The sequence below is a fragment of the Amphiprion ocellaris genome, chromosome 3 (assembly GCF_022539595.1).
Source record: "Amphiprion ocellaris isolate individual 3 ecotype Okinawa chromosome 3, ASM2253959v1, whole genome shotgun sequence".
NCBI lineage: Eukaryota > Metazoa > Chordata > Actinopteri > Pomacentridae > Amphiprion > Amphiprion ocellaris.
In genome coordinates this window covers 21536728-21552007 of record NC_072768.1, presented here as the reverse complement: position 1 = coordinate 21552007, position 15280 = coordinate 21536728, and the positions used below count along the sequence as shown (strand labels likewise).

Sequence of the window (15280 nt, the reverse complement as noted above, 5' to 3'; positions counted from 1 at the left end):
GAGGCACCGTTTATGTTTTGACAACCTATATCTAATGAGTTATTGATGCTGGAAGTCTGAATCTGTGAATATCTTTCCAACTTTACTGAACTTGGGGCCACTACCACCTAAGGAGTGACATATTTAATTCTGAAAAAAGCATTTAGCCATACTTAAAGCTTTAAGTGCTTTATTAACACGGAACTAAAAATTTTGTATTATTTTATTATCACAGGTTCTGTCTGAAAAGAGGTGGCATCATTTTAAACAGTGAAATCAAACTAATAAAATGTAATGACCAACCAGTGAGTAATACTGGATTCTGCAAAAACATAAACAACTTTTTTAAAAATCTAAATCTTATCTTAACACAGTTAATGTATTAACTTATTTTTGTGTGTATGCATGTATTTATTGATTTATTTAATACTGTTAACATATCAGAGTTCTGAGTGAATTTTTCTTAAGATAGGCAAAGGCCATTTATTGATTACATATAGGCTCTTAAATGTTTATTAAAAACTGAAAAGCATTAAAAAAAAAACAACTTAGGCATTTACTGAGTCACTAAAATACTGTAGAGTACAGACCACATCAGCATGATTATAAGCATCCTCTGGTAAATGAACAACCAGATACTGATGTCTCTCACCATATGGACTTCAGGAGATGACTGGGGGATGATAAACTGTGACCTACTGGTTGGGTTCTCTCTGTTCTCATGTTTCTTACATGTTTGTCCCCTGACAGCCGGGTCCTAATGTTTTTTGAGCAACACACCATACTATGACGTTTTTACAATGATGGTTCTACTATGGAACCAGTTTGACATGTTCAGGTGTTCTTTGTGTGAAAACTCAGAGATTTCAGGGATCAGAAGGTGGTTTTCAACTTTCTTTGTTAACTTTCTGCTTCAACTTTAAATTAAATTTCCTTCACTAAGCCAGCCCTCTGGACTTCCAGTAAGCTGTGTTCCTATTGGCTGTCCAGGTGGCTGCTTGGTGTTATTAGGAACACCTGAGCAGCTCAGTGTTATCAGGAACACCTGAGCAGCTCAGTGTCTTCCTGCTTTATTTAGCTGCAGTCAAACATTTCCTCTGTTTCTGTTCACCACTGAACCAGGTTTGGCTCTGTTACTCTAGTTTGTTCTTTAGGCGTTGGCTTGCAGCTTCCAGCAGTAAAATCATCTTTAATGTGTTTCTTGGTGTGTTTTAGGGCTTTGTACTGGATAGTTGTCTTGGTAAATGTGGTTCTTTAGCCACAGTTAGCACATAGTGCTAATGTGTGCAGTGATTAGTGGGTTTGGTACAGTTGAGTTGTGTCTTTATCTTGGCTGTAGTGAGTCTTTAGAGGTTTTTGGTCAGACACATTCTGTATTCTTGTTTGTGAACCAATGTTGGTTGTCCAGAAGGTAAGAGTTCCTGTCCTGATTCTCTGTTCTCAGAGGTTCTCTGGTAGGCTGCAGGAGACTTTAGCGTTTGGGTTGTGCTAGTTTGGTTTTTGTACGGTTTCATTTGGACGACTATCTTGAGGCCCCTCCATGTGGTTTAGTGAGGTTTTCTGGAACAGTTCTACATAGCAACCTGCAGCAGAAGAGACTTTGAGAGTTTTTAGGAAGTTCTGGAGACCAGACTTTAGAGCAGCAGAAACATTTGTCAGCAGTTTGAGCAGGAGAAGGTGAGCTTCAGAGTAGAAATGAGACGGAAACCTTCTTGACCCGTGTGGTGAGGTCCTGTACCAAGAGTTTGAGCAGGTTGTGAAGAGTCTGTAGTTCTTTGGTCTGAAAGCACAAGAAGAATCGACTCATTAAAGGAGAAAACAGGAGATATTGTTGGTTCTTCTGTCGCTCTGCAGTTTTCTTAGACTGAATATCAGGTTTATATTTTAAATGATTTACCATGTGAGCCCAAGAAGACTTCAATAAACTCCCTCCATCCCCTGGACACAACATATTTTATTACCATGTTAAATGTTTTTTTTTTGTTTTTTTTTTTAATGTTTTTGAGTTTTAATCATAGTTTTTTCTCTTTGCTTGTTTAGTTTTGTCATCTGTGTAAAAGGTGCTAAACAAATAAAGTTGAATTGATAAACTGAATAATTGACTAACTCATGATTGTGACAACAGAAGTATTTTCATTGTGATTTAAGGGTTTATTTCATTTTTAAGGTTGGGGTTAAAATCTTGACAGAAAAAGAAGATTAAAGAAATAAACTACGTAACAAAAAGCAATTAAATCAAACAAAAAAAATAATACAATAAAAATTTTTTAAAAATTTATTGTTAAAAAGATTTAAGAAATTTAATATGTAATTTTCTAATTAAACATTTAATTTTTTAATTAAATGTTTTGTCTTTTTAAAGGTTTAATAATCTAATTAAATGTTTTGCATTTTTTTAAATGTTTAATATTCTTGTTTAATTTTATTTTTTAAATGTTTAATAATGACTTGTATGTTGTTGAATGATCTAATTCAATATTTTGTCTGTTTAATAGAGTTAAACATTAAATACAATTAAATTATATGTACATATACCACCTTTTAATGTTTAGTTTTCTTTTTAAATGCTTCATTGTATTTTCTGTTTAATTCCTATTTGAAGTTTTATTGTCTTTAAGATGTAATTTTCTAATTAAACATTTAATTTTTTAATTAAATGTTTTGTCTTTTTAAGGGTTTAATAATCTGATGAAATGTTTTGCATTTTTAAAAATGTTTAACATTCTTCTTGTTTAATTGTATTTTTTAAATGTTTAATGATGGAAAATACTTTACCTGTAATTTCTAATATTTGTATTTTAAAAATTTTGTGTAATTTCATAATGACATGTATTGTATGTTGTTGAATTATGTCATTCAATATTTTGTCTGTTTAATAGAATTTAATGTAATTTAATGTTTAACTCTATTAAACAGACAAAAATATGGAATGACATAATTCAACAACATACAATACATGTCATTATGAAATTACACAAAATTTTTAAAATACAAATATTAGAAATTACAGGTAAAGTATTTTCCATCATTAAACATTTAAAAAATACAATTAAACAAGAAGAATGTTAAACATTTTTAAAAATGCAAAACATTTAATCAGATTATTAAACCCTTAAAAAGACAAAACATGGGTACCCGTATAGCTCAACGGGTTAAGCGGGTGATCCATGTACAGGGGCTGGTCCCTGCCGCAGCGTCCCGGGTTCAAGTCCCGCTAGTGGCCCTTTGCTGCAAGTCTTCCCCCGACTCTTCTCCCCCTGTTTCCTGTCTGTCTGTCACTACACCTATCCAATAAAAGGCCAAAAAAGACAAAACATTTAATTAAAAAATTAAATGTTTAATTAGAAAATTATATCTTAAAGACAATAAAAGTTCAAATAGGAATTACTCTGAAAATACAATGAAGTATTTAAAAAGAAAATTAAACATTAAAAGGTGGTAAAACATTTAAAAAGAAAAACCTTAAAGATTTAATCGAAACATTAACAGACTGTCTGAAGGTTCAAACTAACAGAGAACTACTCAAGAACTTTTAAGATTTCAGTCCTCAGACTGTGTGAAGGTTCAAACTAACAGAGAAGTACTCAGGAACTTAGAAGATATCAGTCCTTGGACTGTCTGGAAGTTCAATCTAACAGAGAACTACTGTGGGACTTAGAAAATTTCAGCCCTCAGACTGTGTGAAAGCTCAGGTCCTGAGGACTCGGGAGGTGTGGAGGCTTTGAAAGTCTTGGAACTGAGGGTTCAACCCTCCAGCACAAAGGCTGAAGTCCAACCTCCTGAGAAAAACGATCGAGTCGAGACTCAAGTTAAAAAAAACTCGAAAATGGCAAAAAAATAGATGATAAATGCGCAAAAAAAAAAAAAAAGTATCGCGCACAGCTTAGAGGGAACAGTGGTCCCAAAACTGTTGGTAAATTATTTCTCAATAAAACCTCATAACCAGTTACATAAGCACACCCTCTTTACTGACCTCTTTACCAATAAACCCCAAGACATACTATACCAATCCATAATAATCCATAAAATCTTTATTTGCACCAGCCCCATGTGAAAATGACATCAGTCTGTATTTGTAGAGCATCTCATGAATGTAGCAGCACCGTTTAAATGTTTCATAAGACAGAATATAAGCAAAGAGTATATGGGGATACAGACAAACATGGGAAATAAGAAACGTGCTCTTCAATAGTTATTGTCATTATTATTACTAGTAATATTATTTTTGTGTCCACTACAACCCATACAATCATCTAGTGTAGTCAAACAGGAATGTGTGCATGGCGAATCAAATCCAAAACAATCCATGAACCAACGACCACGTCTTGATTGCACTTCATATTATTGACCACTAGATGTCCTACTCGAGCACTGTGTGTCATTGAGGCCTCGAGTAATGAACCATGTTTTGAATGAAGTGTCGAAGCTTCAACAAAGCCTCGATCAGCCATCACTAGCCTGAGATGCTACCAGACGTGCTGACCATAGATATATATAGCAGAATAGATACGCTAGCGTGCTGTCTTCTATATTATCTATGGTCTGACCAATCACTGCTCTCTGGCTCCGCCCTCTGAGAATCTTGTTGTCGTTTGGCTCCACACTTGCTGATGACCACTTCCGGTCTCAGAAAATGAAATAAACTGACCTTTTTTCGTTTCTGTCTCTTAATGATTTTATTTTTTGTTATTCTAAATATAAAATGAAAATCAAAGCATTTTTAAAATTTCGTATATCCCTTTTTGATCATGAAAAAGAAAAACGCCTTGTATTTCAACTTTAATTTTTGTATTTTAAAACGAAAATCAAATAACCACTCGTTTTTTTGTTTTTCAATACCCGTTTCAGAACGGAAAATCCAATTACCAGATCCGTACACGGACCCTTTTTAACAAGTTTCATACTTCCATCGATTACCCATTTCACTTCCTGGCCAGCAAGTTGTATGTCTGGCTAGTGTGAGTACAATGGTTATTAGGTTACAGTTAGGTTACAGGATCGAAAAAAAATCTGACCATTTGAGCCATATTAGAATTTAGGCAGGTCTGCCATCTGTGTGTGATTCTTTCAGTGCCAGATATCTCAACTGAACTGTTACATTTCTGAATATCTGTCAAGTTGTAGTTTAGGGTTTAGTTTCAAAAAATTCCTCCAGGGTTCAGGACACATATTTCGGAACCCACTGGCCACCTGCGTCACTGACATTACAACCCACTGACATAGAGGAAGCAATCTGGGGTCTTGCCCGAGGACAATGTGGAGCTGGAAACCGAACCACATCAGTCACTTGTCCACCTCAACTACAGTCAGTCTTCCTCATGCATGAAATTGAAGCAATGTTTTTCTTATTTTGTGTTGTATTAGACACTTTATGTTGATCAGATCCCCACCACAGAACAGAGCCTCAAGACTTGGTGAATAAAACTTCTAAAAACCCCTGCAAGTTTATATTGTTTCTAGGTACACAGTAATTACTAATGTCAAATGTTGCAAAAAGGCATCTTTATTTTGTCACTGTTGAATTAAACTCTTACAAACCGAATATGAATCTGTTTTGCAGACTTTTAGTGACATCTAACAAAAGCAAAAACAAACTGTATATAAATATTGTTATAAATGACAGAAAAGATGATCTCATGACTTTCTTCGACTTAAATGTCACTCGTATATTGATTGATGATTTATGCAATGTTTTATAAACGACAGTAGACACATATTTCTAATAAATTTGGCTATGAAGGAAATCCTGAAATAAGCAAATGCAGCGACATGTTTAAAAACAGGAACAGATTTCTGTTTTAAAAAATTACAAATACAATTCAAAACATTTTACGTATTTTAATAAAAAAAATGCCAGACATTAATATGTAATTATTAATTTGTTTAATTCGCTTATTGTCATAGTTTCTCAAGACGCCACGAGGAAACAGGTTTAACTTAAAAACGCCGTCAATAAAACTCCGGTCTGCGTCATTACGTCACTTCCGACGCAGGCGCAAAATACCATTTTGTGTCTCGTGTGCGGCCTCTCTTCCTCTACCGCCATCATGGGTCGCATGCACGCTCCCGGGTGAGCTCTCTTTTTATCGTTTAAAGATATAATTTTATGTCGGTAGGTCGGTAATATGTGCCCAGTATAGCTTGTAAACATGTTCTCTCTGACTGAGGACTAAAATGGACTCTTTTATTCAGCTTCTCAGCGAGAAATTGACTAAGATACCCTCACCGTCAAATCGACATCCACCTCCAGCTAGCTTGCGTTAGCAATGTTAGCACGCTTTCGGCTCACCATGATTTTGCTCCCTCACTTGAATTTCCAAATTTAATTACTTGGGTATATCACACAGTCACAACCCAAACGCATTTTCCTTTGAGGTTAAACCATTGTTACCCAAGCACTATGGTAAATTTCACAATATGTAGCAGTAGCACGAGTGTGAAGCTAGCGACGACCGGCCCATCAACGCTGAAAAGAATCTAACTGTTTTCTTCATTTCCTATTGACAGGATTGTAAGGTTTGCTTTTGCTTATCAGACTTTTTTTTTCCTCTGCAGAAAGGGCTTGTCCCAGTCAGCTCTGCCTTACAGGCGCAGTGTTCCCACTGTGAGTATACACGAATTCTGTTTTAGCTTTGCACACTGATTAGCAAAGTATTTGTGAGCCAATGTGATAGCTAATGAAACGAACCTTTTTTTTATAGTGGCTGAAACTCACATCTGATGATGTCAAAGAGCAGATCTTCAAGCTGGCCAAAAAGGGTCTGACTCCCTCTCAGATCGGTAAGTGTTAATTTATGAAAGAGTTGACATTTAATCTGTTGCTGTAGTGTTGCTTTTCCGACACTGAAAATGCAGTTAGTTGTTTAATAGAGATCTGAAAAATTGTATTTTTCAACTGAGTGCTTACTTACCCTTAAGACAGAAATATTTATACCGACAGACATGACTACAGTATATGAGAATTTAGAGAGTATTACCGACATTGGACTTGGTAGAGCTTTCCATTAACCTCTAGAATGACCCCCAAATCTTGCAAAATCAACAAATAGTTTGTGTTTTCTTGACAAAACAGTTTTCATAAGCTCATATTTCATATGTCAAATGTACAGTATAACCTGTAGATTCACAATTGTAACACTTGTAGAAAGAAGCATGCACTTCACTACATTCAGCAGGACAGACACAGCTTGACTTGGCAAAACGATAGTCTGTATTTTTACTTATAATTCCTCACAATTGACAAGCTATACAGTGGATTGCAGTTATCATTTCATGGTTTTCTTTTTATTGATGCAACAAGGCACTGGGTACTGTCTTTAGGATTGTATGCTACATCAGGTACTCAGTGAGCTTTGCTGGAATGTAAACTGTCGAACCTAAACCACTGCAGCTCAGACATGAGTCAGCAGGGCTTACACCAGGTGTGGGCGAAACAATGGGTATCTTGAATAAAGGGTCAGAATGATGGTATGGAAGTTTGGTATAGTCCTCGTAATGGAATACTAGGGTGGACAAATGGCACACCATTATTTAATATTCTGTTATTGCACATGCGTGCTGTGCAGAGCTAAAGTCAAAAACCACAAACGTCGCCATTGTCAGCAAAAAAACTTTTTGTAATAGGTCTTTGTTGGTCTTTGCACTCTAGATTTTGGCCAACATTTTATGAGTTTGTATATGAAAAAGATTTTTCTAGCCAGGCAGCAGCACAATGTTACTGTTTCCAAATGCGGTTTTAACACCATTTACTTCAAACCTTAAAAAGCTCTGTTTGCTTTTGAAACTGTATGCATTAGTTATTTTTTATTTTTTATTTTTTTTCCAATTTTGAAATCCATGATGCATAAAGTGAAGCTGGTTTGTTTGCAACGTACAAAGTTTTAATCCTGTTTGTTGCTTTGTCCAGGTGTGATTCTGAGGGACTCCCATGGTGTTGCCCAGGTGCGTTTTGTCACTGGCAACAAAATCCTGAGGATCCTTAAGTCCAAGGGTCTGGCCCCTGACCTGCCTGAGGATCTCTACCACCTCATCAAGAAGGCTGTGGCGGTCAGGAAGCACCTGGAGAGAAACAGAAAGGTACAGCAAAGCTAGGCCGATTTGCAGTATCAGATATGAAAATGTTCATAGCTGAGTTTATTTAGTTGTTGTAGAGTGGCATCAAGGGTAGTTTTCTGCAGTTATGTGAGGATTAATAGGAGTTATATTCTCACCCATGTGATGCTTTGTAGCAGTTACTGTAATTTGCAGGTGCCACCAAATGTTACTATAACTTGAGGTGAAAAAGGTTTTAAAATTTAGAGGGACACAATATAGAAATTAAAGTTTGATCATGCTACAGTGGAAATGCATTATCTAAATCTATTGTGGTTTTTTTATATTTCTTTTTTTTTTTTTTTTTTAATGAAAATGCACAGTGTGGTGCTGTTGAAATGAAACTACAATGATGAATGTGCTGTGACAGACTGTTACTAGAGTTTACAGAGTTGAATGCACACATTTGGCATTTAAAAAACGTGTTACATGTCATACCCATCATGTTACTTTACTTCCAGGACAAGGATGCCAAGTTCCGCCTGATTCTCATTGAGAGCAGGATCCACAGGCTGGCTCGTTACTACAAGACCAAGAGAGTACTGGCCCCCAACTGGAAGTAGTAAGTATTGGTTGTGCTTTTTGGATACATTTCTTGTTGCATTTGGATTTGAGTATTTCTTTCCAAAATTAGATTTTTCTGGTAAAATGTAACTATACAAAGATATTACAGTGACAAAGTTGAACTGTTTTAATGCTACGACCCACCAACTGTCCTTAATGGGCTGCATGTATGCAAAAATGCACAATTCATTGTCCTGCTCTTCACTTTTATAAGAGTAGTGATATTTCTGTTGTGCCAGAAAAAAAGCTGGAGGTAAATTAGCAGAGTGGCTACTTGGTGCCATGTCTGCCAGTCCCCTTCACACAATTTAACATCATTCAAATTATTTATGTATTTTTTGATAATTCTTGGAACCAAATATGTGGATAATTGTTGGTCCCTTTTTAATAATGCCAGAAATGGTACAGACTGGCAAAGAGAGAGAATGAACAGATTTATTTCAACTCACAATTTCAATTGGTGATGGTCGTTTCAGGTTAACCAAAAAAAGAAGTGTGTTGTAGAAGCTCTTGGATTTGTCGTCCCCCTATGTATCATTTATAAGCAGAATATGAGATTGAATAAATTATTCGGAACACACAGTACTGTTGTTGCTTACAGACAAGTTAGATGTAATCAGTAGCTAGATAATGAATCTAGCTATTGATGTAATCAATAGCTCTAGCCATTGATTACATCAATAGCTAGAGCTCCTCTTGTGGGCACCTTTACGTGCAGGATGGTAAATGAACAGAACATGAATGACAACAGAACATGAATGACAGCATAACAAAACACAGTTGTAATAATACAAAGTGACTGATAAAAATGTTGGACAATTATAATGTCAAATGTCCAACTGATTACAACTATGATAGTGTGTTATAAATGGTCTTTAAAGTTTTTTTGCTGTTTATAAATGATCAGTAGGGGGGGCTAAAGTGCAGGATCTTGTTTATTGTTGATCATTTTCAGGAGTGCTGACTCTAATGGAGTTTTTCTTTCTGTTTACAGTGAGTCCTCTACAGCTTCTGCTCTGGTGGCATAAACTCTACACTTTTTGGATTAATAAAACAGTTTAAATTGGGAATTGTTTGGTTGTCCTTTTTATAAAAGCAAGTTTAAAAAGATAAGTATCAAATATGAAGTGTGGTGAAACACTTTTGCTGTGGTGATAAATAGTTGGGCTTGATTTAATCATAGCTCAGACATTTCCTGTGTATGGGAATGTAAACTGTAAACCATTAAACTACTGAGATACCAGTGACAACTTTAGGCCTGGGCGTGTCAGACTAGCTATAAATATTTTATCAATAGCCTTGGACTTTTTCCCTGATATAAACAGTCCTGGATGTAGTCATCTGTCCTCCAAAAATGGTATGATATAGTTGATCTTTGACTATTATATGGTTGCTAAAATTACTGTGAAATAGATGTGAAAAATATTTCTAAAGCATTCAGATTGACAGTCACTGGGCTGGGAGGCTGCACTCATTGATAATAATGTTGAACATGGGCTAAGTATAGAAAGAATGTAGATGACCTTACTTTGACTAGCAGCACTGTCTCACATTTTAGCTTCATTTTACTCTGAAATTGAGCAATTGTGAGGTTAAAATCTGAAGACTGCTGGGTGATACAGTGAAAGCGAAAGTTACTTTCTACTAATTCCCAAAGATTCAAAACAAACCACCACCCTGATTTCTCTTTTTAAGGGCTGCTTTCACCTGGGGTGTCGGGGACTTAAGAAGGGCTTTCCCGGTGACCGTGGAAGTTACGGGCACTTTCCATGCGTCATACGTTACGGAAGGCTAGGGCGGGGACTTACGTGGTGAGTGACAGCTGCTCTGTCTAATCACAGCGCTGCCTGACATCACCGTGTTGTTTTAACGGCTGGTGTTGCAACAGCGAGACATTCACATCGACTACAACAACACAGCAGACAGACATGGAGAAGCTACACGAAAATATTTGACGAAGGAGATCAAAAAATGGCACGGACTTGCCGGAAAATGAAGCGACAACACATCGACGCTTATCTGTCACCAACAAATACGCGAATTCTCTTGGTTTTCGACGAGGAATACCAGAATACGTGAGGATTTTTCTCAACAAAGCCGCCGTAGTAATCCGAAGAAGAAGCAGCGGAGAAGTAAAAATGGCTACGACTGTTGGTTCCGTGAGGGGCTCCGAGCGGACGGCTATAGAGAGGTTCGGCAGCGGAGGGATGGCACTTCTGCCTTGGACTAAACAGATGCTGACCGTGTTGTGGGAACAGCTTCGGCTGCTGGTTCAAGTCATTTACTACTCTTTCTTGTCAGGTAAGCATGAAACATTTGAACGCGTTGCTTTGTCCATTTCCTTTTACCGCCTTCACTATAGAGACAAAGTTTAACCGTTGTGTGTTTACAGTCACTGACCGCCGAGTCGGTCTGCTGCCACGTAGGAGCCATTGTTAACGATACAGTAAACTATGTTAACCCTCATAGTCTGATAGTAGTTTGTAGCGCCCACGTATTGATTTTTAAGGCGACAGTGACTAACCGCTGTCGCGTACACAGTTCAAAAAGGTTGCTCTGCAGTTTCCTGATGAGCTGCTGGGAGATTCAGTTGCAGTCTCAGAGTAAATCCAGAAAAACAGCGATGCCACACCATTTATTTTGGGAGATGCATCCTATGGAAGTTTGTACCAGCTTGTACTACTGGACTTCCTGTACTTCATAATAATAAAATACTGAAGCACTACACCGAGTCATTGTTAATGATAACCGGTTATGAATCGGGAAGTTCAATTCTGCTGTCAGATTTGACAATGTAAAACGAATACAATGTCACCTTTCACCTGGATTAATATAACAAATATAGTACAACACCACCTGGCAATCGGAGTGAAAGAGCTGCTCTCACTACATCCTCAAATGTTTTACTTTTAAATCCCTCTCTGTTGAACGTCAATCCACTCTATCTATTTATCTATTTATTTATTTATTTATTTATTTTACAGTTTTCCAGATGTTCAGGTTCGAGGTTCACGTTCGGATCACAGACGAGACGGGTCAACACATCCAGCACATGACCACAGCAGCAAACCCAACTGAATCCTTCCTGTTCTCCTCGTTGTTTGACGGCGATAACGGAGTCATGGTCGGTGGTTCAAATCCCCTCTCTAACTTCTGTGCTGACGTTGGCGACCCCTTTGCTGGGAAATCCACTGCTGAGGCCCTGCTGTCCAGTCTGCGTGCTGACGATCTGTGCTGCGGACTTGTGGACGACTTTGTGTCCAGAACAGCTGGTAAAGAAGAGGGCATCTTTCTCGGACACCAATCCACCTGGAAAATGGGCTTCCCCAGCGACTGGAACATCTTCGCATCAAGCAGCGACAGCTCTGGTTCAAACGACACCTGCCCTAAGAAAAATGAGAAGGTCTTCAAACAGGATACGATGAAGGAGAAAGTTTTCAGACAGGACACTTCAGAGGAGGAGAGAAGCTCTCACTGGAGTAGCGAGGAAGACCAGAACGTAGTAGAATTTGAGAGTGAGGAAAGTAAGGCGCTTTGGGAGTCTCTGTCAAAATCTAGTGACCCTTACAACCCCTTCTTTTTCTCAGCCTGCATTTCAACCAGCCCAAAGATGAGAAAAAGTGAAGTGCAAGACAGCAGTGATTGTGACTTTATGTCAGTGAGCAAGGCCGGCGAGGAGATGTTGGGGTCTCGAGGCCTAAATATCTGGGTCAGCCGCTCTGACAGTGAGAGCAGTTGGAGCAGCTGGGCCAGCTCAGATGGTTCCACCCCTGACATTGACAAGGAGGAAAGCGAGAGGCTCTTGGAGTTCTTCAGCAGTCCCGAAGACCCTTACAATCCCATGTGCTTCACTGCATGTACAGTCAGCAAAACCACTCCTCAAACCACCAGCACAGTCTCTAAACAACATGCCTCACTTCCTGCACCTCCCACCAAGTCTGAGACAGATACTGAGGAGAAGGAGAGCAGCTTTCCTCCTTCATCCGAGGATGATGAAGAAGAGCAGCTGTGGAAGTCTCTCTGCCCAAAGGATGACCCGTACCACCCTCTGAACTTCCAGGCCTGTCTCCAGAGCTCCTCCTCAACAACAACACTCCACCGCAGAGAAGATCAAGATTTCCTTGATGTCCACTTTGAGAAAAAATCACCTAAAAAGGACAGGAAACGGGCAAAAGCATCTCGAAAATCGAGAGTCTCCAAGCCCATCCTGCCAGAGAGGCAGCTTAAACATCACTCTCATCCAGACAAAAGCCTGGTTCCATGGAAAAGACCTGGACAAACACCTCCAGGGGAGCAAAAGGACAAGGCCAGCACTACTCAGAAAAAGGTCATTATCTATTAACAATTTATAGTTAGAATTAGATCATGTATTAATGGAAACCATATGGAGCTTGAAAGTAAAAGTCTCCTAAACGGACCACAGAGCATTAATATAGACTTTAATTCAGCAAGAAAAAAGGTTAAAAAATGTTCCCCCTTTACATTATCAGCTGTAGACTTAGAGCTTTGAAAAGCAAAATTGAAAGCAATATAAACATGTTTTCTCATATCAAGTGAAAGCATAATTTCTCGAAAATATCAGAGTTTTCAGATCTAACACAGACAGCTTAGCCTTTGGATAGATAACACTCATCAGTTTCTTTGGCCCAAGCAGATACAGCAGACATGTGATCACATATTTGAAGTTGGTCCAATAATATCACTTGGGAGTGTCCTCTGCTGACTGTTGCAACCTCTCACGAGCCCAAGTAACAGATAAGGGTTATTTTCTGCCTTAGTAGACACACTGTAATGCAGTGTGTTAAGCTGAGTTGTTTGTCGTCGGTTAGCAACACTGCTGGTCGTCATGACTAAGCCAGTCATGTGACTCCAACGAGTCAGCAGAGAGTTTCACTTCCACATGGACTAAATGAAGTTGCAGCAGTATTGCAAAGTCGGTTTAAAAGGCTTGTCAATGGACACAATGTTGCATCAGACTCAGAAAATACACCCAGAGGTACGAAGATGATTAGTGGGCTTATTCTGTTTACATGTCTGTCTAATAACGGTTAGTGTTGGAAAGTCCGTGGTGTCAGTTGTGTAGGTTTTTAATTTGTAGGGTATTTTCATAAAGGCGTTGATGTACATAAAGCCAGCTCTGAATCATAACTATCCAGTCAGTGACTCTTATTTTAGTAGCTCTTTACACCTCTAAGCAAGTTGTAATCCCAAACCAAATGTGTGTAGACATCATACCACTACCCTGTGGAACAAAATATACTGATTTCTTGTTTTCATTTCTGTTTGATTTCAGGTGCAATTTTCTCCTCTAGTCCAAGTCCATGTCATGCGGACCTGGCCATTTGCTCGACAGGCGTCTCGTAAAGGACACTGGGAAGAAATGGCACGAGACCGCGACCGCTTCCGGAGGCGGATTAGGGAAACAGAGCAGGCCATTGGCCACTGTTTCACCCACTCACACCGAGAGAAGATCCAGGCGTACCTGGACCGTGCCTTGAAATAAATAAAAGGTCCTGAACACTGAATGTTTTATTTCCTTTTTGGATGACAACTTGTGATTGGTTGCAATGCAACAGTGATTTTGATTTAGGCCAATTAGATATTTGATGTTAGGCCAATCTAAATGTTTGGTGTCAAGTTGAACAACCTTGTACCTCAAAAGGTTTTATACATTGTGTACCTGTTGCACTGATTGACACTTTCTCATATTAACCTCAACATTAATGTGTGGAATGTTGTTTTTGTATGCCTTATATTCTGACCTAGTAATGTAACTTATTTATGCCCTATGGAGCTTGTTGTTTATTTTTTACCGTTGGTTTGTACATGTTTTTATATGTGAGATAAACCACAGTGGTGAGTGTAGAAGTTCAAAGTAGAAAATGGTGATATCATAAGAAAGCAGAGCTTTACAGTACAAAGTGTTTTGAAAAGTTTTACTTCAGCATGATGGACACATATCAAATTCTGGTGCAGTTTTCGTCTGGCTGTTAAAATATTTTACGCCTTGGTATCTCTGTTTTTGTCTTGTATTTTCTTATATTATGGCACACATTTGTGGCTGAGTGTAAAGACATCTTTAAGATTATATGGCCGAAAACATTCACAACACTTTGTCTCATGTGACTCACTCAGCTTCTCATGGTAACATCATGCACATCAAAAATTTGTCTGTAGCAAATTGATCTCTAGGTGCTTTGTTGAATCAATAAAAATTGTTACACTGTAAGTCACTGTTTTGTGTTTTGAAGTTGTCACAACCCGACAAAAGTTTGAGCACAAAAGGTTAATTCCATGTTAAATGACTGGTTGTACTGAGTCATGTTGTCCTAACGTGAAGAGGAGGCAGTACACAAGGTCTCAGAAGTAGGTAAACAACACAGAACGTTCTAATATCTTAGTGTATTCCATCGATTTAGATTGAAATGCTGCATAACACAGCCACAGCGTATGAATGAAACGTGACTGTTACACACACCCAGTTCCAAAGCCAAACAAACCAGTTTAACCTCTCACCTAGTTGGGTCACACCCAGTATGTTCAGCCTGGATGTCATCTTTCCTCCACATTTGTAAAAGTATTCACCTGTGTGTGACTTCAACCTATGCAGGAAACACCATGATGTGGTTCGCTTTATCGGTGCTTC

At 38.2% G+C, this 15280-nt stretch overlaps 2 protein-coding genes and 1 non-coding gene across 3 annotated transcripts; all 3 read left to right on the top strand.

Annotated features, from left to right (window-relative positions):
• The first annotated feature begins 5943 nt into the window (after window positions 1–5943).
• Window positions 5944–9704, top strand: rps13 (ribosomal protein S13). The gene is made up of 6 exons (XM_023286084.2): window positions 5944–6049; window positions 6535–6583; window positions 6681–6759; window positions 7886–8055; window positions 8532–8632; window positions 9629–9704. The coding sequence occupies exons 1-6, from the start codon at window positions 6027–6029 to the stop codon at window positions 9660–9662; spliced, it is 456 nt and encodes a 151-aa protein (XP_023141852.1). The 5' UTR covers window positions 5944–6026; the 3' UTR covers window positions 9663–9704.
• LOC111579026 (small nucleolar RNA SNORA19) lies at window positions 8812–8943 on the top strand. Its single transcript, XR_002747042.1, has one exon. It is a non-coding gene; the product is annotated as a small nucleolar RNA SNORA19 (small nucleolar RNA).
• Window positions 9705–10381: 677 nt separating the features above from the next.
• On the top strand, window positions 10382–14863 carry ppp1r15b (protein phosphatase 1, regulatory subunit 15B). Its single transcript, XM_023286083.3, has 3 exons — window positions 10382–10935; window positions 11619–12961; window positions 13928–14863. The coding sequence occupies exons 1-3, from the start codon at window positions 10773–10775 to the stop codon at window positions 14135–14137; spliced, it is 1716 nt and encodes a 571-aa protein (XP_023141851.2). The 5' UTR covers window positions 10382–10772; the 3' UTR covers window positions 14138–14863.
• Window positions 14864–15280: the final 417 nt, after the last annotated feature.

Coding starts and splice junctions, on each gene's coding strand:
- ppp1r15b (XM_023286083.3), top strand. CDS start 10,773: ATGGCTACGACTGTTGGTTCCGTGAGGGGCTCCGAGCGGACGGCTATA. Junction 10,936..11,618: donor TTACTACTCTTTCTTGTCAG/GTAAGCATGAAA, acceptor TTTATTTTACAG/TTTTCCAGATGTTCAGGTTC. Junction 12,962..13,927: donor CCAGCACTACTCAGAAAAAG/GTCATTATCTAT, acceptor GTTTGATTTCAG/GTGCAATTTTCTCCTCTAGT.
- rps13 (XM_023286084.2), top strand. CDS start 6,027: ATGGGTCGCATGCACGCTCCCGG. Junction 8,056..8,531: donor ACCTGGAGAGAAACAGAAAG/GTACAGCAAAGC, acceptor CTTTACTTCCAG/GACAAGGATGCCAAGTTCCG. Junction 8,633..9,628: donor CTGGCCCCCAACTGGAAGTA/GTAAGTATTGGT, acceptor TTCTGTTTACAG/TGAGTCCTCTACAGCTTCTG.